This window comes from Girardinichthys multiradiatus, chromosome 12 (assembly GCF_021462225.1).
Source record: "Girardinichthys multiradiatus isolate DD_20200921_A chromosome 12, DD_fGirMul_XY1, whole genome shotgun sequence".
NCBI lineage: Eukaryota > Metazoa > Chordata > Actinopteri > Cyprinodontiformes > Goodeidae > Girardinichthys > Girardinichthys multiradiatus.
The window spans coordinates 47,854,175-47,879,428 of NC_061805.1; the positions used below are offsets into that span (position 1 = coordinate 47,854,175).

A 25,254-nucleotide genomic window follows, 5' to 3' on the forward strand; every position below is an offset into this window, starting at 1 on the left:
TGTCGATAAAATGCAACATATGTCCTCTCCAAGTTTCTTGGAGCCCGAAGAAAGCATGTGCGAGTGGTACATTGGTTGACCCAGCTGGAGCAAGACGGACTGGAATGGAACAGAACATTGAAGTTGTTCCGTAATTTGACGGAGAACGACGGAGAGCGGGTCCGTCGACGGTGACGTTCGGAGTAGTTAGGAGAACGTGGAACCGTTCTCATTAATGAACATAACAATGGAGAGAGCAGGAACGGAGGATGTGGAATTCTTTCTCCTCCCTCTACGAACAGCTGTAACAGCTTCGCAGGTAGGAAGGAGCCGGCGGTGTTGGTTTTTTAAAATAAAGTAAATTTTAAGGTTTCATGATATTAAAATATATATATATATATATATATATGTGTGTATATATATATATATAGATATATATATGTATATTTAAAAAAAAACTTTATTCAGAAAGTGTGCCAGCTTTTATTTTGCTGTGGCAGAGCCCCACGATCAGTTACATGTGGAAACCCTGGGCTAAATACAAAGGCACGCCACACTTTTCAAAATGTTATCTTTGAAAAATGAAAGCTATGTATTATTTTTGTTTCATGATTGAGCCCTTTTTGTGATTTGATTTATTTATTTGAAAGAGGACAGTGCAATTTAAAAAACAATTTAAGTTAAAAAAGCCAGAATTAGCCAAGAGGATATTTTTCATCTGTAGTCTCCTTGGCATGAAGTTGAAAAAGCAATAAGACACAAGAAGATAAGTAGAACACAGACACACGATTAGTAAGGACATTACTGCTACAAAAATGGAGATAATACAATACAAATACTATACAGCACAACAAAGACAATTTCTTTTAGTGTTGGCACGTGTATAAATCAACAAGCCATTTTTTTAAATGTTAAGTGAAAGCCTTATATGTTGTTAATTGTCTGATTTCATCCGGTAATGAGTTCCATTCCCAGGCACCTCTCACAGACCAGGCTGACTGACTGAAGGTGCTCTTCCTCAGAGGGATTACAGAGCCTACAGTCACACCCTCACTGTTGTTTCTCTGAGTGATGAACTCTGAGAGAGGAGCTGGGGATAAATTATGAATTACCTTATAAATCAAGCATAAATCTGCAAATTTGTGAAGGTCAGTCCAGTTTAGAAAACCAGACTTATTTAATATATCACAATGATGGAGGTGTCTAGGTTTTTTATCCATAACCTTAATGGCTTGCTTGTACAATATTTCTGTGCTTGAAACCCAATGAAAATGCATAGAGGTTTGTTTTAATGTGAGTATAAATGGTAATGTTGGGTGGAACTGTATTCTGTCCAGTTTCAGGGTAATTTTGAGAGGAAACATTTTTATCTGTCAGCTTTCTTTTGCTTTCTTCTTCAATATCAGTGATTCATCAGTAACACTGTCCCATCACAGAGGACTGGTTGTTAGAAAAGTGATTTATATAACCATAATGAACAATATCTGCAACACAAATTCAGTGTAGCAATATAATGCAAATGGCTCAACTTCTGGTAATTTGATTGAAATTGGAAATGTTTGAGGTTCTCCTAATAACTCATGATGCTCTGCAGATGGTGTCCACTCTTTCTGTGAATCTCTTTACGGATCAGCGTTCCTCCCCGGTGACGTGCGCCTCAGGGTGCCGTGTTATTTCTCCCTGCAATGAAACATGTTTTATTTATTTTTTTTCTACCTCTTCTCAACACCTGCAACTGTCTCAGCAGGAGGCAGTTTTTTGCCTGCAATTGTGGAGCTCTGCATACAAATAGGCTTATTTTCCGCCTTTTATGTCATGCCGACTCCGTTTGCCGCTCCGTGCTGCTGCCGCTGACAGACCCCCCATACCCCGCCATACACCCCCACAGTTACCAGTGTGTGTGTGCGTGTTTGGTGCACGGTGAATGTTAGTGGGAAAGATGTTCATTGGAATATGACCTTGGAAGTCTGCTTCCACATATGTGCAGACATACCTGACAAATCCGCACATTGAATCAGTAAAAAGGTAACAGAGGGCTTATCATCTGTTATTACCTTTACCCATTAATTCAGTCATATTTAACACTTTCTTCTCATTTCATTACATTTAGGAAATAGATGCATATTTCATGAAATGATTGAACCTTTGTAATTTATCATCCATCAGTCTGTGTGTGTTTTTTGCAGGTTTTCATATATAAATCCTGGCCACTGTAGAAAACATTTGTCATAAACGAACTTCGTAAATTTGAATTTGTAAAGGTTTATAACGTTGACATGAGAAAAGTGTCAGCACCCTGTATTTATTCAGAACAGTGAAAGGAAGAGTTTGTTTGCCGTACAGGGAAACCCATGGGAATGGCAGTGAGTCATTTTGTTTCTCAGTGAAGTTTATTTTGCATTAAGCAAGCAATCAACTGACAGCACATCAAATACGCCTTGAAAAGAGCCTCAGGCAAACACAGCATTCATAGATTCTTTCGGTTGTGTTAGATTTGGGGAAAAAGTCACAAATATGAGTGATTTATCTGTTTCTTTTATAGCTATTTTATAAAATGTTTTTGCTTTATAATTTATATTTCAGGTGCTGATTGCAACAGCTGAAATTGTGACAATTACCACTCTTTTATTCTAATTTAGTCGAGCTGTGGACCAGATTTTATTTTATTTTCAGTTATCCAACATCCTTATCATCCATCCTTTCCTCCATACCTGATATTGGGCCTTTGAGGTAACAAGTCCAGAAGAGAAACCCAGACATCCCTCATTTCAGCTCATTGTTGCAGGGACCCAAAGAGTTCCCTGCAGATAAAGTATATAGTTCTTCTGGGCCTGCTGTGGGGTCTCCTTTCAGGCGTCTCCTTCAAAGGGAGACGCCGAGGAGACCTAAACAAATGCTCAAACCAACTCAACTGACTCCATTCAATTTGGATGCGCAGCTTCTCAATCTGTCTCTAAAGCTGCGTCCAGCTTCTCAATGGTGGAGACTCATTTTCGCCATCTATATTCCGGATCTCTTAGATCTCTGGACGTCCTCCTCTCTATGACTAGACCTTGAGATCCTGTCCACAAACACACTGTCCTCCCGCTGCTTCTACTCTGACCAGCTAGTTGTATACTGAAAGGAGAGGTGGGCAGAAGACGTTCCTTTGGAAATTAAAACTATTCCACTTTCTGATTGATCCAGATTGAGAACAACCAGAAAGTTTTATCAGATCTTAGAAGGTTAAACAGTGCATTAGAGTAGATGAGAAATCCAAACCAGTGCACAGGACTTTCTTCTTCATTTTTCCTTAAAAATGGCCTCTTACAGCTGATTGTAATGGAGAGATAAAAGCAGAGCATGGTGGGAAGGATATTTTGTGTTCCTGGTCAGATAATGATGCTGCACCTGCCACCCACCTGGACAACCCACACAGACCTAGGTGGTAGGTCCACACGAAGATTTTCTGTTCTCTTCCTTTCTCTTATTTTATTTTTTCTAAAACTTTCTGAACCCCTAGAGCCAAGGCTCGACCTCCAGGTTCACACGAGTAAGAGCCTGGGTTTTCCTTCTGGACCTGTTACATACACAACCTAATTATGGATGGATGGATGAATGGAAATATTAATGTATGTTTTAAACTTATTAACTTTTGAAATAATAACTATGCATCAGATTTGGCATTAGTCTTTACAGCATTCAGGATGGAGCACTGATTGGTCTAAATTGACTTGGGGCAGGTAAAAAAAGGAAATTTCTGAGATTTTAAATTTTTTAAAGTGGAACTGAACCCGATTTTAAAGCATAACCCCGCCCACAGACAAATTTAGAAAACTGCCACCAAAGTGGGTGGTGCCAAGAGACACTGAGGGGCGTGGCCAAGTGAAGGGATGAGCGCTGGGGGTTAAGCGGGGATGTGGTCAGGAGGACGAGGGAAAGTAGCAGCTAGCTTAATTTGACATTAAGACATGGAGAGTGAGCAGAGTGACAATGGTAGTTTCACCACGGACAGATCTTTTAAGGTGGAGGATTTCTGATCCTCCCCGTCACTGGAGGTTGAGAGAGACTTTATGGAGCCCAGCGGGCCTGAGCCTTATCATTTCAAGCCGCTGGCTCAAGGCGCTGACTCAGTAAATGTCCGAAGCTGGGTGCTGCCGAGGCAGCGGAGGAGCATCTCGCTCGCTACGGGGGCGTGCATCTGAGGGAGATGGTTTCATACCCGAGTGTGGGCCTGTGACGTACACATGGACCAAGCTGTTCTGTTTGAACCAATAGAAAAATTAAACTGCTGTAGCCACCGTTAAACCCAAAGAGTGCAGCACTAAGATGGTTTTCTGACAGATATTGCAGAATTAAACAAGTTTACATGAAAATGTAAGATATTGCACAGTAACATAAAGATAGTACCCTTAAAGCCCAATTTATACAGTTTATCTGAAAAGAGAGTTGATTAGGGGTTACACTTTAAATGTTGAGTGTTTAAGTGCGACACGGTTTGCAGCAGAGCTCAACTGCAGATTGAAGCTCATTTGCATAAAAATCACTTCACTTAGCAGTAAATGTTTGTATAGTTTGATTAAACTGACTTCATAAAAATGCCCTGCCATGTTGCTGCAGTTAATTAGTTTTTGTGTCAGCGTTCCTTTAGATAATCCAGATCAAACGGGAGCTTCGGCTGCGTTTGACTCTCAGCTTTCAGAAACCCTGCAGAGATCACACACCGCGATCCGCCTTTCTTAGCTTTGCTGCTTCCTTTCTTTTACCCAGGATTCGTCGCAACAACCTCAAAATAGAACATGGAGTTTCTTCTGAAAACACGGTGAAGAAGCACTCTGGCAACAAGGCAGTGGCCCACTTTCAGCTCAGCGAAAACACAGGAGGAAACCCACTCAGACTCACACAGCCCCCCCTTCCACTCCCATCTGTCAACATGAAATATTGATGGTGCTGCCGCTGTTAGGAATCACATGCACTATCTTCACTAACACACACACATTCACAAAATACCACTCTCTATCAGGCACAACACACACACACACTACAACACGTGAATGCACACTCATCCAGCCAGGCGTGTCACAAGGGGCGAGGAAGATGCTATCAGTGAGGAGAGACGGGGGTGGAGGGAGGAAGACTTTTCTTTTTGAAGGTTTTCATTTTTTTTAGCATAATGTCAGCGAGGTGATGAGCAGCATGGAGGAAAAAGGTGCCTGTAGCTGCTCTGAAGCAGCAGGGGGGTGCACTTGTTAGTTTGACAGGCAGGTTTTTAAACATTATCAGAGCGGTGCATGTGTCCTTGGAAAATGTCCTGGGAAAAAAAACTAAATAAAAAAAGAAAATAATTTAACTCTGCCAGCTTACTGGATGTGGTCCTGTAGTTAACCCTGACCCCTGAACTTCCTGTCCAAGAGGAAAAACAAGAGAGAGAAAACAGTCATTAATGCGCTCAGTGAGTCTCTGATTACTGATGCAGCAGAGCCTCAATGAAAATACATTTTAATTGGAACATGGATCATTGTAAGAACACTATAAACACACAATTTAATATAATGTACCCTTCTTTCCTTCCTTCTCTCCCCTGTTTCTTTCGCTCAGCTCCATTAATCAACAGAATGGATTATCCTTCCTTCCTTCCTTCCCTCACTCACTCACTGTGGTAAAATCATCTTCATTATTCTCTCCTCAGAAGTTTTCCAGTCAGATTGCTCTGAATTGACAAGCTTTCATAAGGGGGGAACATATGAAATGAGAAAAACACATACGCCTTCTTTTCATAGCTAACATCTAAGAAAAGATGTCTGGTCTGATTTATTTGTTTATCTGTTTTACATAAAATGTTTCTCAGATGTTTGGCTTTCCTTACCAAGAAGCTGTAAAGCTTTGATGTTTAAATAAACATGGATCCGGGTTTGATTTGTTTTTTTGGACACATGCAGTCTATTGTCATGCTGTTTTATTTTCTGTAGTTATGCAGAAAATCAATGTAACTGGGACATTTTAATGTACAGCATCCAAAAAAGGCAGTCCTTTGATTCTCTTTGTCTCCAGTTTGTTTTGTTTCTGGTTAAATTAGAAATACTAAATCCCATACACCTCCAGACATTTCCCAGAGCACCAGTCTGTTCAGTTCTGGTTCCGAATGATGAGAGGAGAAAATGTTACCTTCACCATGGGGCAGTGAGTCAGCTGAACACAGGCCCATTCAAGTATAATTCTTGGTAATTTCCTGAAGTTGTTGCCTGTTTCTTTGGGGTGCAGCAGTCACTGAAACTGGCGTCACCATGTTTGAGTTGCCTAACTCTGCCATGACCTTCCTCATTCCTGTAATTATTTTGAAAATATAACTGTAGCCTTCACCTCCATGGTAAGCAGATGCATCAGAGTAAATGCCGATGTTTTTTAAAATTTTACCCTGAAAATAACCATCTGTTCCACCTTCACCTCTTCAGTCCTAAATAATCGTTTGTTTTTTTAGGCAGCTGATTATATCATACTTCAAAGCTTTTGTGTTTCATAGCACATAAATTATCTATCTGTTTAGCTTTATCTCGCAGCAGCGTCTGTAAGCATGCAGTAAATCTGGTTTACAATAACTCCATGTTTAAGCTGACAGCATGGGTTTTGCATGTGTTCCAGCTGTGTCCTGAGATGGGTCATAAATCTTTCCTCTGGTGTCCCTCTGCAGGTGTCTGTTTCTGCCCAGCCTGGCGCCCCACAACGCTCCCACCAACAACACCAACACATCCGGTGTCAGTGATGGAGCGGTGCTCAGTGGGATGGGAACAGGTAAAACTGGTGCTTTGTGCATGCTGGTCTTTCCTTTGGTTACTCTAGTAATGGTCTAAATCTATGAAGGTGTGACATTTATTTTGCAGATTGAAAGCAAACAGGTTATGCTGAAGCAGCGAGCCCAGAATACCAGCAGTCCATTTAGTTTTTCTCTTGTTTTTCTGTTCACTGAGTGATCCGCCTTGCAGAACTGGGCTTCTGTTTAACAAAAGTGCAAAAATATGTTTGTTGTTCTAATTCCAATATTTATTGGGTTCCCTTTGGATTTAAAGGTCAGACTTACAGTTCTTTGCAAAAGTACACATACTCTAAACCATTTCACATTTGGTCACTTTAAAACCAAAAACATCTATATTTTTCGTCAGGATGTCGTCTGACAGTGCTAGCACAAGGTAGAGCATAACTATGAAGCGACAGGAAAAGTTTTTTTACAAATCAAATTCTGAAAAGTGTGGCATGCATTTGTATTCACCTTCTTTTAAAGTGAGCGCCCCAAATCCTATCCAGCTGCTTTCAAGAGTCCCTGTTAGGAGAGTCCACCTGTGTGTAATGTAATGTCACAGGATCTTCATTTTTAAGTTATAAAACAAATCCCTAAGCTTTGAACGTCTCATGCAGCACTTGTTTCCCTGTTTTGAGTGGAAATACTGCAGACACACAGAAATGTGCATCTGTGGCCAGCAGAAGGTTATTATTTTTATAGGACCTACAGTTTTCTCAGAGGGACTGTTTTAGACTTCAGTCTTCCTGTTTTTTTAAAAGTGGTGCTGTGGGCCGCCCCTCCACCGTAGCAACCAGTGACTCAGCATTCCCTGTGTCTGGTTCTTCCAATAATCAGCAGCTTCTTTTCTACATTATTTCACCTTGTTTGCACATGTTTCAGTCTGTATGGATGTCTTTATCTCACACATCGCAAGTTTTTTTTAAATTTCCTGTAGTTGATTGGTCCATGCAAACATGTTAGCAACTGAAGGCAACATGAACATGAGCCTCCAGATCTGAGGAGGCACATTTTAACCAGTTGTCCGTCAAGTTGCATTTAGTTTTCTAACAGGAAACCTTTTTGGTGGATAATATATCTTGTAAAGCATAAGCATTGACGTAAAAGAATAGTTAATGTCTATTTTGTTGTCATAAAGGATGTATGAATAGAATCTGTGATGTTCTTGATAGATTCCTATTATGTGTAATATTTATGAAGCCCAGATAGACTCATGGTTCTTCTTCCATTACATTTTCTGTCTCCACCGGTCTCTAATATATCTGTGCTCTCAGTCCTCGTCCACACAGTCTTTTCCAGCCTGTCGTCCAGCTCTATTTATAGACTTTGCTCTTTTCCTCCCTCGTGTTTCTCCGTCACTCAAATGTTCCTTCTAAGTGTCCTTTTCCTTTCCTTATCTCAATGTCCAGTCTCTGCTTTTCCTCCTTTTCGCTGCCTTAAATCCATCTCCTATCTTTGTCAGCATCGTGTCCCTTCCTTCCTTCGCACCTTATTCATCCATAGTTCAAATGACTTGTTGACTGAGATGAGGATGGCTGTATTGTTTATGAATTTTAACAATCTGAGTGTAAGACCCTGTTTACTTGACAGCGTTTTCTGGTGAAAACTGGTAAGTTTAGTTGTGTTTCTACTGTTCGTTTACACGACAACCGCGCACGTTTTCTTTGAAAATGGCACAATTTGAGAACAGGTTCCAGCGTCTAATGGGGACCTCTGTATGGGGAAGCACTGAATCATGCGTCATATGACTTAAATGAGTAGAAATTAATGTGCTCTTGTACAACATAATGGCCGCCGACCAGTTTAAAACCCACAGAACAAGATATCAACAATAACATGGCAGACTACAGAGTCTTGAGCTGCTGACTCCTCTTGAATCTAATGGTGGTTCTCCAGCAAAGTACTCATTTTCTCACTCGTTTTCTAAGCAGGACGTTTTTGTGCATGTTAAGTTTCAAAGAACTTACCGCCTACTAGTGGTGTGGTGGGGGAATTACACTGATTTCATGTTTCTGCTGGTGCCGTGTGAACAGAGATCGTAATTAAAACGTCATGTAGATGTTTTAACAGAAACGAGAATAAAATCCTGCTTTCAATGGATGGTTGTCATTTAAACAGGGCCTAAGATGATGTTTCAATGTGGCTACAAAAGTTAACTCTTTTTAGTTGTGGCACCATTTCCTTTATGGTTTCAATAAATGCTGTACTAAAATATTGTACTTTAGGTAGATATGGAGTGTTTAGATAACAAGATTAATAATGATGAGTTGAGTTAATATTTCTTTTTAGAGTGGGACAGGAACGTCTTAAATCCGGACTTCAGAAGACCTAATGATTTTTTCCGACTCTGGTACAAATGAATGGCATCATAAATCACACGAACAATATAATTGAAAATTTTATTGATGTTTAAATTTTGACCTTTCACAACTGAACCCAGTGATGGCTCATGTCTACTATATTTTTAAAACTATCGCCAGCATAAAGATTATGTTTATATGGTGTTTGTAATGACGTCACAGATGGTACCCACCGGCCATCTTGAAGGGCCAGCTGTGGGCGTAGCCAGGGTGATACATGTAGGAATATCAGAAAGGAAGTATTAAAATTATTAGGGTTGTTGAAGGAAGATAAGGTGGTTGAAACGATAAAATTTTGAGGAATCGTATAGATTTTTTATTTTTAAGTTTTCGCAGAAGATAAGACATTATTTTCAATCGGTTTAAGTTTGGAAAATAAATGGTATCAATGTTAGATTTAGACTTTGATGTTGCCCTTCAGGAAATATGACAGAAACTTAGCCTAACCCTGTGTGAAATGAGCAGATGCAGACCGGCTTTAGGGATGAACAACATAAATCCTCCTGTGTTTTTTTTATGACAACCAGAGTGTTTTCTTTAAATCTGTCCATTTACTCCCCCTGACGTGTTATTGGAAACGCCAAATAATAAACTTTTTTTTATCTCGTCTCTGGCGCTGATGGCAACAGGTTATAACAGCAAGTATAATTTTGCTTTAAAATTGGTGAAATGAGATAAATCTTGGAGAAAGTTGTTCGCTCGGATATGGCAGAAAGACCAGGAATATGGCTGTTTGGATTCGCCTTTGAGAAGCACCAGCGAGACTCTCAAGGCTGACGGAAAATTAAGAGTCAGCCTAACCCAAATAATTATTGTTTTTCTGAATCTGGCTCCCCTGCACTGCCTTGATGGCTGGTTATCTTCAACTTCTCCTGGAAGTTATGTAAACATGACGCTCTGCTCCCTCCCTTCCCTGAGGACATCTGTGGACCTGCTCAGAACTGTGTGGCCGGTTAATGGACCTTCCATCGTATCATTAAGGACAATGGCCTCTGTGACAGTGCTTCACGGACTTACTTTGCACACACTCACATGCACACACACACACATGCTCAAGATAAACATATGCACCTCTTCACACCGCCTTCACCGTTCCCGGCATGATGTTGTTTTGTATATATGTCGCTTCTTTGTGCTGAGGTTTTTTTTTTGCAAACTCAAACTGTATCCTGCTAAGGATAAAATGTGAAATATGATTTTTTTTCCCTCTTCTTACCTAATGTTGTCTCTTTTCTCATCTACCTAAATGCTTGATTTCATTACTTTTCATAGATTTTCAGATTTCTCAGATGGATTGCCAGCGAAAGCCAAATATTATTAGTTTTTGAAAATTTGGACTAAAGCTGTTTTTACACCAATGACCAGAGATTTTTAGATTTCTTTAAAGGATTGTACTACAACTATATCATACCAGTCACATCCAAACATTATTAGTATTTAAAAAGTTTGGACTAAAACTGTTTTATACCAGTGACCCAGCTTATTTGAATGATGGGACCATAACTGCCTCATACCAGCGACCTCAAGGATTAATATTTTCATTTTTCTTCTAACACAGGATGAATTCCTTATCACAGAGGACTTAATGAGCTAATTACCTCTATTAGAAAGCTTGGATTAGAACCAGCTCTTACCAGTAAACTCCCAAGGATTATAAGTGTCATTTGATTAGTTTTTCTGTGTTTGATTTTCTGTATCATTGTAATGTTTTTCCTCATGTACAGCGCTTTGCGTGCCTTATTGCTGAAAAGCGCTATATAAATAAACTTGACTTGACTTTAAAAAACCCTCTGGTAGCATTGCCGGGTTATCGATCTGTTCTGAATCTCCTCCAGATCGACAGACAGGAAGTTAGCTGTCGTCCATTACAGTCGCCCCTATAGCCATAGAAGAGAGCAGTTTACTTTACATGTGCTCTGCTTACATACAACAGAAGACAGCAATGTAACTGATCATACATGTGTCTCCCAGGTTACATGACAATGCAGTCATTCCTTAACACAGTCCTTTCCCCTTTCAGGTGAGCGCCTGTTTCCGCCTCCCTCCGGTCTCAGCTACTCCACCTGGTTCTGTGTGGAGCGATTCAGCACGGCTCCTCAGGCCCACCCGGTTCGGCTGTTGACCATGGTCCGACGGGCCACCTCCTCAGAGCAGCACTACGTCTGCCTTGCCGTAGTTCTGTCCGGCAAAGACCACTCGCTGACTGTCTCCACCAAGGAGGAGCTGCTGCAGACATACTGTGAGAGCAGCAGTCTTATATAGTGTATTCAAACACAAGCTTTATGGATGCTAATAGATAGAAAATCAAATTTTGTTCTGTAAGATGATCTGTGATATTATTCATATTCTGGGAAATAAGGGATAACCGAGCTTGAAAAATGTGAAAATCTTCTGCTGCATTGGATTTCAGTCATACTGTTTACTTCTACCTGAGCTCTGTGACTCATTGATGCTGTTTCCTGCATCCCCCCCCCCCCCCCCCTCCAAGCAGCGGACGAGTCAAGTGAAGAAGCCTCCTTCTACGAGATCCTGCCGTGCTGCGCTCGCTTCCGCTGTGGAGAGCTGATCGCTGAGGGCCAGTGGCACCACCTGGTGCTCGTCATGAGCAAAGGCATGCTGAAAAACAGCATGGCCACGCTGTACCTCGACGGCCAGCTCATCAGCACCGTCAAGGTAACAATTATAGATCCACTGACATTCACAACATGCAGGGTGGGGATGTGGTGTGTGTGTAAGGCTGCTAGGTTGTAGGATTTAGAGCTTAAGGCCTCCTATGCCATCTTGAAAAGTATTGCATTTGTTTTACTTTCTAGTTCTGGATAAGTTTGGAAAAACATATTTTTCTGGCTTTTATTCTCTAGAAAAAAAAAATCAAAATTTCTTAAAATAAGCTGGTCAGACAGGCAGAAGCTGTTTTGTATATTAGACATGGATATGTAAGACATGGATATACCCATACTTTTTTTAATGTGGCAGTACTACTACTACCCTACAAGGCTAATTTTAAAAGGTCTTTGCCTCATTGTATGTCCAGATGCACACCCACATGCTGGCAGAGTTTACAAAGCTCTGCAGTGGTGGCTGCAGTGTTTCTATAGCACAGACCTCAGGAGGAGGTGGTCCTGCTGCTTGCTGGTCACTGTTGGATATCATGAAACCTTATTCCCTGCATGCTGAACCACTTTTAAAGTTCTTTATGATCCAGAAGTTTGTTCTAGTTTTTCTTAGCAGCAGTTAGCTGCATGTAAGGTTATTTAGAGAAACTGTTGGTAATCACATCTGTCCTCTTTTATAGAAATAAGGCTGCAAATGCTTCCAGATGGGCTGTTTCACTGCTATTAAGTTAACTGATCAAGTTGTCAAGTTAGGGGAGTGAAAAGTCTGTTATAAATTCAAAAAATGTAAGAATGTCAGCACTAAACCTGGAAGCCATGAAGTTTGCAAAACACAACATTCTATTTTTCTTTCATCACAAGAACATTTTTCAGAAAGAGCTACTAAATTAATTTGGTTTAACATTTGAAATCCCCAGGTAATGATTTTAATAATGACTGATAATACAAGCAGCTAAGCAGCCTTTCTGTTTGGAACCAACTCATAACCCGGCCTGAATGTCCGACCTGTAAAATCAACAGTCAGCAGTCAGCAGACTGTGATGTGGTCTGCGGTGGGGTGACTTTAGATTCCCCCCTGAGATTACGCACCAAACCACAAGTCACAGCTTCCTCTCTGCAACACTGATAACGGCGCTTTCATTTCCTGCTGAGGTTCACATGCAGGAAACAGCCGTCTGCTCTTACGTCTCTTACGGCTCCGATTGCATGTAACACTTTGTTTGTGGTTGATGTTTATTTACCTGAGCTGATGCCTGGCTGGTTAAATTCACGTGCTGCATTCGCACTGAATGAACTGCTTGAGTGATCTGAATGAGGTTTTGAATAGCAAAAACCTCTGTTGCTTGCAAAAAGAATATGTAAAAATAATGGTTTATTTCCACTGTTTGAGTTCTTATACTAAAGAAAATATTTCCAATTAATATAGCGGAAGCCACATAAAATGTTGTGGCTAATCATGTGAAATCAGTTTTATCCAATTATAATTTCTTTTTGACCAATAATATAAGAGGACATAAGAACAGAAATCAGAATATTTTTTTCTATCCTTCCTGCCGGGAGCAGTCATTAATTATTTCTTTTACTCCCACCGCATATGCAAATAGGATTGAAATATTTTAACCCTTGAAGCACTTCTAAAATTTAGATTCTCTTCTTACCCTTCGGCTCAAACAGTCCCTCTCATAAAAGTCTGATTAATATGTAATTTTTATTTCGCTTTCAAGTGAGATCTTCTTAACTTCTCCAGACCTAACCATAGATCTAGTTTTTCCTTATTATTTTTAGTTTCTGTTGGTAATAATGTTATGCCACTCTTGCTGCACCACTTTGTCATACCATGCCAAGACACCAAGGCCATTTTTGTGGTGTTCAGCTTTTTGTTGCCATGCGTCTCAAAAGGTAAGAGAATAAGCCCCCATTGAAACATGATATTATCAAGCTCTGCTGCCCCCAGGGGTTTAGGGGCGTTCATCACACCTACAACCCTCCCTTTTTCCCGTTATTTTGAAGGTATAGCCTTAGATTTATTAGGTATTCACGGGGAAAATCATTATCGTATGTGTAGATTACAGTATAAATATGTAGTTATAGTAGGAGCCAATGGGTCCAAATAGCTCTCGAGGGTAACAATGTAAGCACGTATTCCTATAAAAAGCACCATGCAATAGAGGGGATCATGAAATTGTAAAACTGAAAGTAAAAGAAAAGGTCCGTAATTTAATTTATCTTTAAAATGACCAATATATTGAGATTTTAAAAAAAGTTTGTGAAATTTACAAAGACAAAATGACGATATGGCTTTAAAGCTTCCATTCAGCCTTTCTGTTATCTGCTGCAGTGTCTCTGTCTCGTTCTCAGTAACATCACCCACACTGAAGAGTGTTATTTGGCAACATGCCCTAGTAGCACTTATGTCTAGTGTTTTCACTCACTGGAACACGGTAGAAATGTTGAGTTTCTGTAGCATCTGTACAAATAATGCACATGCAGACTGTGGAAAAATGTCTCCTTCTTTTTTTCCAAAATAATTTTTCCTTGTTAAAACCTATTTTTCCCCATGTTTCTCTTGCTCTCCAGCTTCACTACATCCACAGCGCGCCAGGCGGCTCCGGCTCCACCAACCCTCCTGTGATGAGCACCGTTTACGGATACATTGGCACGCCGCCTGCGCATCGCCAGCTTTCCAACCTGGTTTGGCGTCTGGGTCCCAGCCACTTCCTGGAGGAGGTTTTACCAGCTACGAGTGTAGCTGCTATCTTCGAACTGGGACCCAACTATGTGGGCAGTTTTCAGGCTGTCTACTTGCCCTGTGAGTGATCCCTCTGTGATTCATATTTTATTCAAACTCTACCATCTTTACACCCTTACAGTTGGTTTTCCTCCTTGCTTTTCACCATCACTTGTCCTCTGTCTTCTACAGGTAAAGACACAAAGATGGAGGTGGCACCTGCCACTCCAGTGGCTTTGGTACCAGAGGAGAAAGTGTCGTTCAGCCTCTATGGGCTCTCTGTCTCTACGCTCACTGTGGCTAAAATCAGGAAAGCCTACAACAAACTGGACAGCAAAGCCATCGCCAAACAGGTCAGGGGGGAACTTGTTGCTAATGTCTCGTCCGAATCAAGTAAAAGGAGAGTAAAAGTATGAGGCTAAGAGAAAAAAAACTATCGAGCTTCTTTTCACAACGTGCCTAAAAGAAAATAGAAGCACACCAGACTAACATACATCCAGATACAACCTGATGTGCACAGATTTATTTCAGTAACCATGAATTCATTCATACATTTCCTAATTTCAATACATTTATTTATTGGGGGGAAAAAATCGACATTAAGAATTGTTTTTTGCAAATCACCAGTGTCAAAACCAATTTTCAGTTTTCCAACCACCAGTTTTTATCTAAAATTTCCTGGTTTATAAAGGCTCCATGATGCACTCTAATGAGATTCCCAGGAGCTTTTTAAGAGAGACAGACACAGTTTTGCAGGCTGCATCAGGTGCTTTCCCAAATATTTATCCCCACTTTTACACCTGATCCATCTTTCTCAACAGCATTTAACAAACTCCACATATTCACGCTGATAGTAGGACAGAATGGCTGGAAGATTGTGGCACCAGTGATTTGATAAACAATTACCTCCTACTGTTATTTTCCTGCCTGCTAAATAAATGTATTTGAATTAAATGTTTGGTTTGTTTTTTATTCATTTTTATTTATTCGTTTTATTCATCTTCATTTTTTATGGGAAGATTTCACTACTGCAATAACACTTGATTTTGCACATCTTTTCCGATGGTACCGATAGCTCTGTTAGAGTATGTAACAAACCCTCCTGACCATTAAAGGTGCTTCAGATGAGTTTCCTCTCCATCTATATCTGTGTCCCACCTGTCTGGTTCTTTCCCAGCTGGTCTTCCTCACAGGAAGCAAACAAGTGCGGAATTAGCATTTGTGCTGCAGTTGGGATTCATAAAGTGTTTTTTACAGAGCCAGAAGTAAAAAAAAAAAAACAGCATGCCAAAGATTTCTTCCTGGTTAAAATAAATGTCACAGTTAGAGGGTTTTTACTCATTTTTATGCTTTGTTGGTATTTTGAAATTTAGAGATTTGTGACGTTTTTGTTTTCCAAACGTTTTTCGTTTAGATGTGGACATACGACTGCAGATGATGTTCAATCGCCTGCAGTTGCATCTTACTGAACAATCACAAAAATTCAGACCAATTAGGCTGCTTTTGTGTAAATGGGAAGAAAATCAGGAAATAGACTTATCTTCCTCCTTCCTTCTTCAGCTTGCTGTATCGTCTCATGAAAACGCGACTCCTGTCAAGTTGATTCATAATGCTGCGGGCCACCTCAATGGGCCAGCACGTACTGTTGGAGCTGCCGTCATTGGATATTTAGGTAAACCAGTGCATATATGTTCCTGGAAGCAGTTATAAAAGCTGCTTTCTGCAGCTCTGAATGAACAAAATTGCATTTACTCCCCTTTCTACCCTCTCAGGTGTCCGTTCGTTCGTTCCCAAACCTGTCGCCACCAACCTGCAGTATGTCGGAGGTGCTGCGGCCATCCTGGGCCTGGTTGCCATGGCGTCGGATGTGGAGGGGCTGTATGCGGCTGTTAAAGCTTTGGTGTGCGTTGTGAAAAGCGACCCTCTGGCCAGTAAGGAGATGGAGCGCATCAATGGCTACCAGGTGGGTCACCTGCAGGGCTGGGCATATTACTTTAAAAACAGTTATTAGTTATAGTTACTAGTTACTTCTCCCAAAAAGTAACCGAGTTAGTACCTGGGTTATTACATTAAAACAGTAACTAATTAACAGGGAAAGGAACAATTGTGCTATTTTTTTAAGTTTAAATATGTCTACAAATTTAGATTTTTTTTTTAAGGTTTCACCAGTCAGCTACATAAAGTGGAAGAGCTTAGACAAGTACCCGAGTACAAGTACTTACACCAAAACTTTAATATTTACTTTACATGTACGTACTTGCCTTTCACCTCAAAGAGAATAAAGTAGTGTCTGTACTTCCCCTTTGAAAACACAATCTTTCCCTCCAGACCCACCATTGTTGCAGCTTACAAAACTTAAATGACTTATTTCATTTACTGGTTACTGAACAAAGTAACGCCGTTTATTTTTAACGCCGTTATTCCCATCTCTGGTCACCTGACACAGAAGAAAGCAGGTAGAGAGACACTGGGTGAATACTTGTCTACCAGATTCTGTCCTCTTGTGTCTTGCAGCTGGTGTTTTTCTGCGCTGCGGTTGGCCAGATCACAGACAACTTTGAGACAGTCACAATTACAAATTTACAAACAAGATCAGTCAGTATCATTAGTAGGAGCCACTTCACAGTAACACTGAGTTTTACAGATGGAGATTCCTGCGTATTTTCTGATCCTGGTTTAGGTATTTGTAGTGGTCTTTCAGTTCTTTAAAGTTCTTCATTCTCATCCTATTTTGGGAACTGCAAAAAATATTCGGTCTCTTTCCCAGAACTCCCAGTTTTGTTTGGGGAAAATTCAGGATCACGTCCAGTCCATTGTAAGACCCGGCATGAATGAATTTTAACTCTCGTACTAAATTGAAGCAACAGTTCGGGAAAACGAGCAGCCAGATTTTTCTCCTAATTCACTATCTCTTGTCATGACTTGTCTAAGATTGCAGGCTGGGAGATTGAATTAGGTTTCGTTCTACTGAGCAGGATACAGTGGATTGTAGAGACTCACCAGTGGGTCTCTGTCATTGCATTTGTTTCGTGTCTCACATTGCTAATAGTCACGGTGTTGATACCAGTGGAGTGTTGCTACTCGGGTGAAAAACACTGAAGCATATGTCTACCCTACACTCTTCTCATTGCTCAGACTACTGTTTTGCAACAGATTGGGAGATATTCCTCTCTAAAACCTACACTGACAGCCCAGAACAGAGCGCCCAGCGGCCGAGTTCATGTTGTGAGACACTCACTCATGCTTCTCGGTGCTAATGATGCTGTGTGAAAGTAGCTTTTCAAACACAGTGGACCACCCCTGTTGTTTGGTAGGTATCTTAGAATAGTCTTTACCATGCCCTCCTTTAGCTGTGCTCATGATCTTCTTCTTTTGAATTTTTATGTCATTGGTGTCACCCCTGCTGGTATGGAATTGCTATTACTCCGTCTGGCGTTGATTCCTGACCCTGAGACTTTTGCTGCATATCTTCCTCTCTTCTCTATCTGCTCATTTCCTGTCTGAAGACTGCAAATGAAGGCAACTTGTGCCACAAAAACCTTAAAAAAAAACTAAATTACATTTTTAAAGTGGATTCATGTTTTCTCTTTTTTAGCTGCTGGCTATGCTGCTGAAAAAGAAGCGCTCGCTGCTCAACAGCCACATCCTCCACCTCACCTTCTCTCTGGTGGGAACCGTTGACAGCGGCCACGAGACCTCCATCATTCCCAACTCCACAGCTTTCCAGGACTTACTCTGTGACTTTGAGGTGAGAACCTGCGGAGCGGCAGCATCGAGGAGCTTTTAACTTTTACTGCTTCCACTTAACTGTGGTGGTTTTTCTCAGCCGAGTGTTTGTGCTGCCAGACATGATAGAGATTTCATTGTTGTCTTTCTGTCCCTCAGGTTTGGCTTCACGCTCCCTACGAGCTCCATCTGTCTCTCTTTGAGCATTTCAATGAACTGCTGACAGAATCCAGGCAAGAAGAAACATCAATAAAATAATTTGTTAAAATAAAGTGGGAAAAAAACAAATAAACTCAAATCTGTGTTTTGCTTCAACAGTGAGGCAGCCAAAAACGCTAAACTCCTGCGGGAGTTTCAGCTGATCCCCAGGTTATTGCTGACGCTGCGGGACACGTCTCTGTCGCAGCCCACGGTGGCCGCCATCAGCAACGTTCTCAGCCTGCTGCTGCAAGGTTTTCCGAACCCCTACGACCTGCTGAGGTGAGCACACACTCACACACACACCGTGGATCTCTGGGGTTTCACATACCTCTTATAGTGCAAGGTTGTCTGGTAAGAAGATAAATCAGATAAATATTTTCAAAACCTTTTCCACCTTTGAATATGACATATTCTGGACAACTCAACTAGGTTCAATGTGGGTTTGGTGTTCTGGAGACTTCGGTCTTTAACTTCCAAGTCCAGGCACATGGACCATACAGGAGTTGGTGGTCATCTGTAGAACAGAACCAGTACTTTAATTAACATCCCTGCAGCTCTTTCAGTTTTGCAGCCTCTTAACAGTTTCTGTCGTGTTTTTTCAATAATATTTCAAGAAATGTGTTAAATGATGCTGTGAATTGTTTTTCTACCCTTTTCCTGACTTGAACATTTATACTATGGGAATATTTAATCTTTTCTTACATTTCAGCTAAAAGGTGCAAATAAGCATAAAACAGAAACTTTATTGGCTATCTCAACTATGTTTTATGTTAATCTGCTTATACTATAATAGATAGGAGGTGTGCACTCACGGTGGCTGAATGCTTTAATTAAATTAAAATCTTAGTTTCAGGCTTTATATATTTATGCAGCCATGCTTTCCCTGTAACAGATTTGCTTTTTTACAGTTGACTTGAGCAGAAAATACATCACAATAAACCTGGGAAAACATTTTAAAGATTTATCCTGGTCTCAATGTTTCACCACAAATAGCTGCCATTTTAACGGGGTGTGTAGTTTTTTTTCCATGTGCATTGTACCTGTTAGGCCCTTGATTTACACAGCAGTGCTTAAATGTGTAGAAGGTGGAGTTACTAGAGGAGACGGGAGAAGGAGGACGAAAAATGGAAAGTTGTTTTTTCTGCCTCACAGGTTCGGCCAGTTCATTTCCTCGACTCTTCCCACTTTTGCTGTGTGTGAGAAGTTTGTTGTCATGGAAATCAACAACGAGGAGAAGATCGATGGAGGTGATGATTAGACTTATTGAATTACTGATCCTGCAGCATCCCTCTCCTGAAGAATCTTGAAATAAATGGAGAACATTTAGAGATGTTGTTACAAACCCTTTGGAAAATCTGGAATGTTTACAGGTAATGACGACGATTTCAGCGGCCTCCTGTCAGCCAGCTTAATTTTACTGAGAAATCGACTTCTGGACAACCTGCTTAAGCTGCTTTTCACCACGAAAGAGAAGTGCACAGTTAATGTCCAGTAAGACACCATTTTCCTCCTAAATCTGCTTAAAGTGAAACCTTGTGGAAAAGGGATTTCACAGATTATTTACCTGTGTTGACATTTACATACATACTATATAATCTGTGATGTCTGGGGATATATTTTATTCTACTAATTTATGTGTGGTTGTGTGAAAGTGAAAGAATTCAATTTAAAACAAATAAAACCAAAATAAAGTCTGCATAGATTGTACGAGTCTAACATGGAGATAAGAAAGCTGCAACAACAAAGTCAACAACTTTTTAACCAAACACTCAAGTTTGCAGTTTATGGAGCTGAAATGGCTGTGGACTGCTGGTTTATGCCACTTCCTCTCCTTCTGCAGGGCGTGTGAGGAGCTAGTGCGAACTCTCGGCTTTGATTGGTTGCTGATGTTCATGGAGGAACATCTCCACTCGACCACGGTGACTGTGGCTCTGCGGATCCTGGTGGTGCTGCTGTCCAACCAGCCCATCCTGAACCGCTTCAGAGAGGGCTTGAGTGGAGGCGGCTGGCTGGACCAAACTGATTCCGTCCTGACCAATAAGATCGGCACAGTTCTGGGTGAGCACAAAGCTTTGTTCGACTGCACAAATGAAACTTCAACACAGATCCAAGCCTCAGTTTAGTTAAAGTTCGGTCGGTTTGCCGTCATAATGTTTAGCGTAAACCCTGTATATTGTAACATGGCTCAGCAGACGACTCTCCTCACTCTGGCAACGCTTTCCGTCGGAGTTGGCCTTCGTTCAGTAAACAGAAAGCTGCACAGTTTGTGCGCCGCACAGCCAAGGGTTCGTCCTCTTGTTCTTTGCCTTCCTGCTTCCCCTGCTGCAGAGATTATAGTTCCTCCTGAGCTCAGTGGTTTTCAACCTACTTTCAATTTTAGAATTCCCCCCCAAAAGTTCTGCCTAAAATACTTTCATTACCTAAATCCACTCAGTAACTCGCAGGTTGAGAACCATTGGTTCTGCTTTGAAAACCTTCCCAGTTATGCTGAGTTTGAGCTATAAGAAATCCCTTAGTTTCATTCTGATTTGGAGTTCTAGCCGAGAGAAATATTGTAACTACTTAGTAAATATTTTAGCTCCTCTGAACCCCAAACCAGGTGCAGAAGTCACGTTTAGAGCAACCTGTAGGTGCCTCGGTCACAGAGTGGTCAGTCAGTAACCCCACTTTATTCACGGCTCATGTTGCTCTGCTAACATCCTCTAGGCTTCAATGTGGGTCGCAGTGCTGGTGGACGTTCCACAGTGCGAGAGATCAACAAGGACGCCTGCCATTTTCCAGGGTTCCCTGTTCTGCAGACTCTGCTGCCCAAACACACAAATGTTCCTGAGCTCTACTTCCTGCTAATGGCCCTCTTCCTGCAGCAGCCTGTCAATGAGCTGCCAGACAGCCTGCAGGTACATGTTAGTATACCCATTTTTTCCTCTTACAAGAAGTCCTTAAATAATTAAAATGGAAATTAGCCTTTCTGGCAATTCACAAAATCTAATCATCCATTGGCATTCCTAGCTTTGCACTGGACTGGTTTTCCTCCTATTTGAAGGAAAGAGTTTCTCTGTAGAAACTACAGATTACTATTCTGTGAAGGCCTCTTTAACCTGTGGGGTTCCCTAAGGTATAATACTTGTCCCACTGTCATTTGGATGTTATGTATTTCCCTCATCAGTTCTCTCTCTCTCTCGATATATAACTAAAAACCCAGTTTGTGTGTTTTCAGTTTGACCTGGATTCCATCTGGACGTTTATCTTCGGGATGCCTGCCTCCAGTGGGGCAGTGGTGGGCTCCATCCACAGCGTATGTACTGAGGCTGCCTTTCTACTGCTGGCCATGCTACGCAGTATGCTCAATCTGGTGAGAACCTTTGCATTTTTGATCAGTTTTATGTCAAAAGCAGAACCATAACCCCCTAATTTATACAGACTCGGTGCGTTTTGCTCTCCATCGCAAATAGAAGCCATGTAAACTGGCCCAGGGCGCTTCAACATGACTGAGGACCCTCCTCCACCTATTTTTCATGACTGAGCAAAATGCGTATATTTCTAAGGACCAGATCGAGCCAGACATGAAGTCAGACATGGGCAAAGTAAAGCGCGTCCTGTACATTTCAAAATAAGAGACACACAATCACATCTCAATGTAAACATTACATCAAAACCGGTGACACAAGGTCACAAATAAGTCGGTCAGCATCTCAGAAGTCACCACGATCAAGTTGAGTTTATCCTTCAGTTTGTCCTGCTTATTATCATAGAAAAAATGAGTGCAGCTTGGTGAGTGGGCTACAAGCACAGGTCCACTCAGTAGTAAACATGCTGAAAATTCTGCTTAGTTAACTCGTGATCTCATGAGTCCAGTGGCCTCTGCTGTTGTTGGGTGCATGAACAGATCCTTATAGGCATCTAGTGGTAATTGCTGCACGGCACAGTCTTCAACGAATGACAGGGCAGACACAAAACGTACTCGGTGTGAGTTGCAACCTGACATGATTTTGACACAATCATCAACCATCATTTTCAGTCACTTCTTTGAAAACAACTGCATGAAAGTAACTTTGCTTTATCCCACTTGATGAAGGTTAACCGGATGACTGGAAGTCCCATTAATGTTTAGCAAACTCCAAATGTTTTTGTTTGTGATGGTAGAACAGAAAAGGCTTTTCTCTCCTTGCCTCTCAGACTCTGGTTCGTACGTAGACAGCATCTAATAGTTGGTATGGAGTCTTGTTGACCCCAAAATACCACTCTTTCCATTTGCTCACTGGGTGTGGTGGGAGGATAAACCTGGGTCCTCTTTAAATGTATTAATTATTCCTCTGATTGTAGAAATCTGCTAGTTTAGTCAAAAGGCTACTTTAGTGTAACCATTTTACATGAATTATGAGAATCATCACATATTTGCCATACTTAAATGCCATGTTCTCTTGTCTTTCCGATTTTGAAAAGTGCCCAATGTCATATTTATTTTCCAGGGAAAAATGGTAGTCATGGAGATCTAAATAAAGGTATAAATGTAAACAAATATTTCACAGTAATTAGTTAATTGTGTCCTGTATTTGCATTAAACTATATATTTCCTGTTTTTCCTTAGATTGTTGCTTGTGACAAAACTGTGGAGAAATCCAAATCAGTCGTGTCCAAACTTTTCGTCATGTGGGCCAAAAGATCATCTAGCCAAAATGTACACAAGAGCCAAAAAAATGATTTAAAAAAGTCAGATTTTTTTGAATGAAATGGATATGTCAATTATTGTAGACGCAATACTTCGCCTTAATAAATTAGTAAAAAGCAAAGGTAGGAATCAACACAAGTTAAGCATCAGTCTCATTATTACTAAATAGATGTCATAATATAAAATTTGTTCTGGACCAAAAAAATCTGACTTTACCAAAGAAAAAAGGCAAAAGATTTTTTAATCAAAGCCTTCATTTGTTGAAGAAAGGTTGAGCAGGTTCAGCCAATCTCCTTCAGACTGCTTCTTAAATTCATGACGCTTCAGGGATTAATGTTCCCAATTCATTCATAGTCGAGGGAAATTCATGCTTTTCCCATAAGCGGATTTTTTTTTTGTCCGACACCTGCATCCCTGGGATTTTCTCCTGTTCAGTCCTTCTTAATAACCACTTAAAAGGCTTTAAATCTGCCTGGATTCTCTAAAGGTGCTCTTTAAGATCCAGTAATCCAACCAAAATGACTCTGCAGATCCATCCTTGCTCTTTATTCATTTCTTTGCTTTTCTGTGAGCTAAGAGGCTTCTTGGGACCCCCTGCTGACTAAGTGGCTCAATCACTGATGAGTCGTCTGCTGAGGGAGTTTCAGTTTACTGTTCTGAACTAAAGCATTTAAGATTTGAAGTGACACAACTGCTGATGTTTGATTGAATATTTAATGTTTTATGTGTGTTTCCTTGCAGCCGTGGCAGTCCGAGGAGGAAGGTTCCTGGCTCCGGGAGTACCCGGTTACCCTCATGCAGTTCTTTCGGTACCTTTACCACAACGTGCCCGACCTCGCACCGATGTGGCACAGCCCTGAGTTCCTCTGCGCGCTGGCAGCCACAGTCTTCCCCTTTAACATCAGGCCTTACTCTGAGATGGTAAGTCTGTGGAGCTCTGCACAAAGAGAGACGCAGTGAGATAAACATGCTGAAGGCTTTGCGGCAGCCTTGAAATTGTGTCCTAGAGGTAATCAGATTATCCATCTTGGAGATAAAAAGATTCAAGTCTCTCTTTGAGCTGTTTTTAGGCCAGCAGTTTCAAGATCTTTCGATGGTTCTCGCCAAACTATGATTGGAAAATTATTGAAAAAGTTTACTGAAACTGAAAACTGAATGAATTAAAGTTGTTTTCTTTCTCCTCTGTGCTCAGTCATGATCAAACGGCTTCTTTTTAAAGCTGAATAGACTAAATGTTTTCCTTTTATCACTTTGAGGTGAGTGATTTGGACGACGAAGCCAGTTCTCCAACTGAGGAGTTCAAGGCCTTTGCTGGGGACACTGGTATGAACCGCAGCCAGTCTGAATACTGCAACGTGGGCTCCAAGACCTCCCTGACAAACCACCCTGCCAAAAAATATGTCTTCGACTTTATGAGGGTCTTGATCATGGACAATATGTGCATGACCCCCGCCAGCAAGCAGACGCCTATTATCGACATGCTGCTGGAGGTACGGGCAGCAGACCCAAAAATGATCTCCGGTTATAAGTTTGGATCATCTTCTGATAACTTCTGCTTTAACTTGTAGGCCTCCCCAGATCGCTCCACCAGAACTCAACAGAAGGAGTTTCAGTCCAGCATCCTGGACGGCGTCATGGAGCATCTTCTGGCTGCAGACGTCCTTCTAGGTCAGAGCGAAGAATGAGAAACTTCATGTAGTCCAGCTGATACCAGTTTGGTTTTTAACCAATCACAACATGTTTCACCTAAATTTAACATTCTGTTTATTCATCTCCCAATACCGACTTTATGTTCTCAGTTTAGTGATTTATTACCTACTTAATTATAGAAAATCAACACACTTCAATTAGCAACAACCTCCAGATGGACACGATGCACACGTCCAGCAGCGATGGGCATCTCTTAGCTCTTTATGAAGCCTTATTGAGGCATCACAAGGCAGCACATACACTCTCTGGAAGCACACTCAGCAATTTACACAGAAGCTTCTGTTCTAGTAAATCCTTCATTCTTAGCATTTAATCAACATTTACAAAAACAGAGTGCAAATATAGTAGGACCTTGTTTGCATGCAGCCCGAAAACCATTTTTCCTTGTCTGGAAATTCATTTCTGAACGACTTTCCCAGATGGAACACAGAATTGCACAAATAACTTTCCAGTCCTGGCTAAAATGTGATGTTTTTTATTTTTATTTTCTCTAG

The 25,254-nt window shown here is 41.0% G+C and overlaps 1 protein-coding gene across 6 annotated transcripts in view; it reads left to right on the forward strand.

Moving 5' to 3' along the window:
* The window catches only part of wdfy3 (WD repeat and FYVE domain containing 3), a 154,199-nt gene that overhangs the window by 86,363 nt on the left and 42,582 nt on the right, over positions 1 to 25,254 (forward strand). For 3 of the 6 annotated variants that reach the window (XM_047380825.1, XM_047380827.1, XM_047380826.1), the window contains exons 19-36: positions 6,647 to 6,747; positions 11,132 to 11,350; positions 11,600 to 11,784; positions 14,304 to 14,535; positions 14,647 to 14,807; positions 16,015 to 16,126; positions 16,227 to 16,417; positions 18,050 to 18,202; positions 18,340 to 18,413; positions 18,499 to 18,660; positions 19,534 to 19,628; positions 19,752 to 19,872; positions 20,222 to 20,439; positions 21,088 to 21,284; positions 21,599 to 21,733; positions 23,792 to 23,971; positions 24,307 to 24,540; positions 24,619 to 24,718. In XM_047380825.1, coding sequence (XP_047236781.1) covers positions 6,647 to 6,747; positions 11,132 to 11,350; positions 11,600 to 11,784; positions 14,304 to 14,535; positions 14,647 to 14,807; positions 16,015 to 16,126; positions 16,227 to 16,417; positions 18,050 to 18,202; positions 18,340 to 18,413; positions 18,499 to 18,660; positions 19,534 to 19,628; positions 19,752 to 19,872; positions 20,222 to 20,439; positions 21,088 to 21,284; positions 21,599 to 21,733; positions 23,792 to 23,971; positions 24,307 to 24,540; positions 24,619 to 24,718 — 2,870 coding nt within the window. The remainder of the gene's footprint in view (positions 1 to 6,646; positions 6,748 to 11,131; positions 11,351 to 11,599; positions 11,785 to 14,303; positions 14,536 to 14,646; positions 14,808 to 16,014; positions 16,127 to 16,226; positions 16,418 to 18,049; positions 18,203 to 18,339; positions 18,414 to 18,498; positions 18,661 to 19,533; positions 19,629 to 19,751; positions 19,873 to 20,221; positions 20,440 to 21,087; positions 21,285 to 21,598; positions 21,734 to 23,791; positions 23,972 to 24,306; positions 24,541 to 24,618; positions 24,719 to 25,254) is intronic. The other 3 variants (XM_047380823.1, XM_047380828.1, XM_047380824.1) reach the window with 2 other exon arrangements.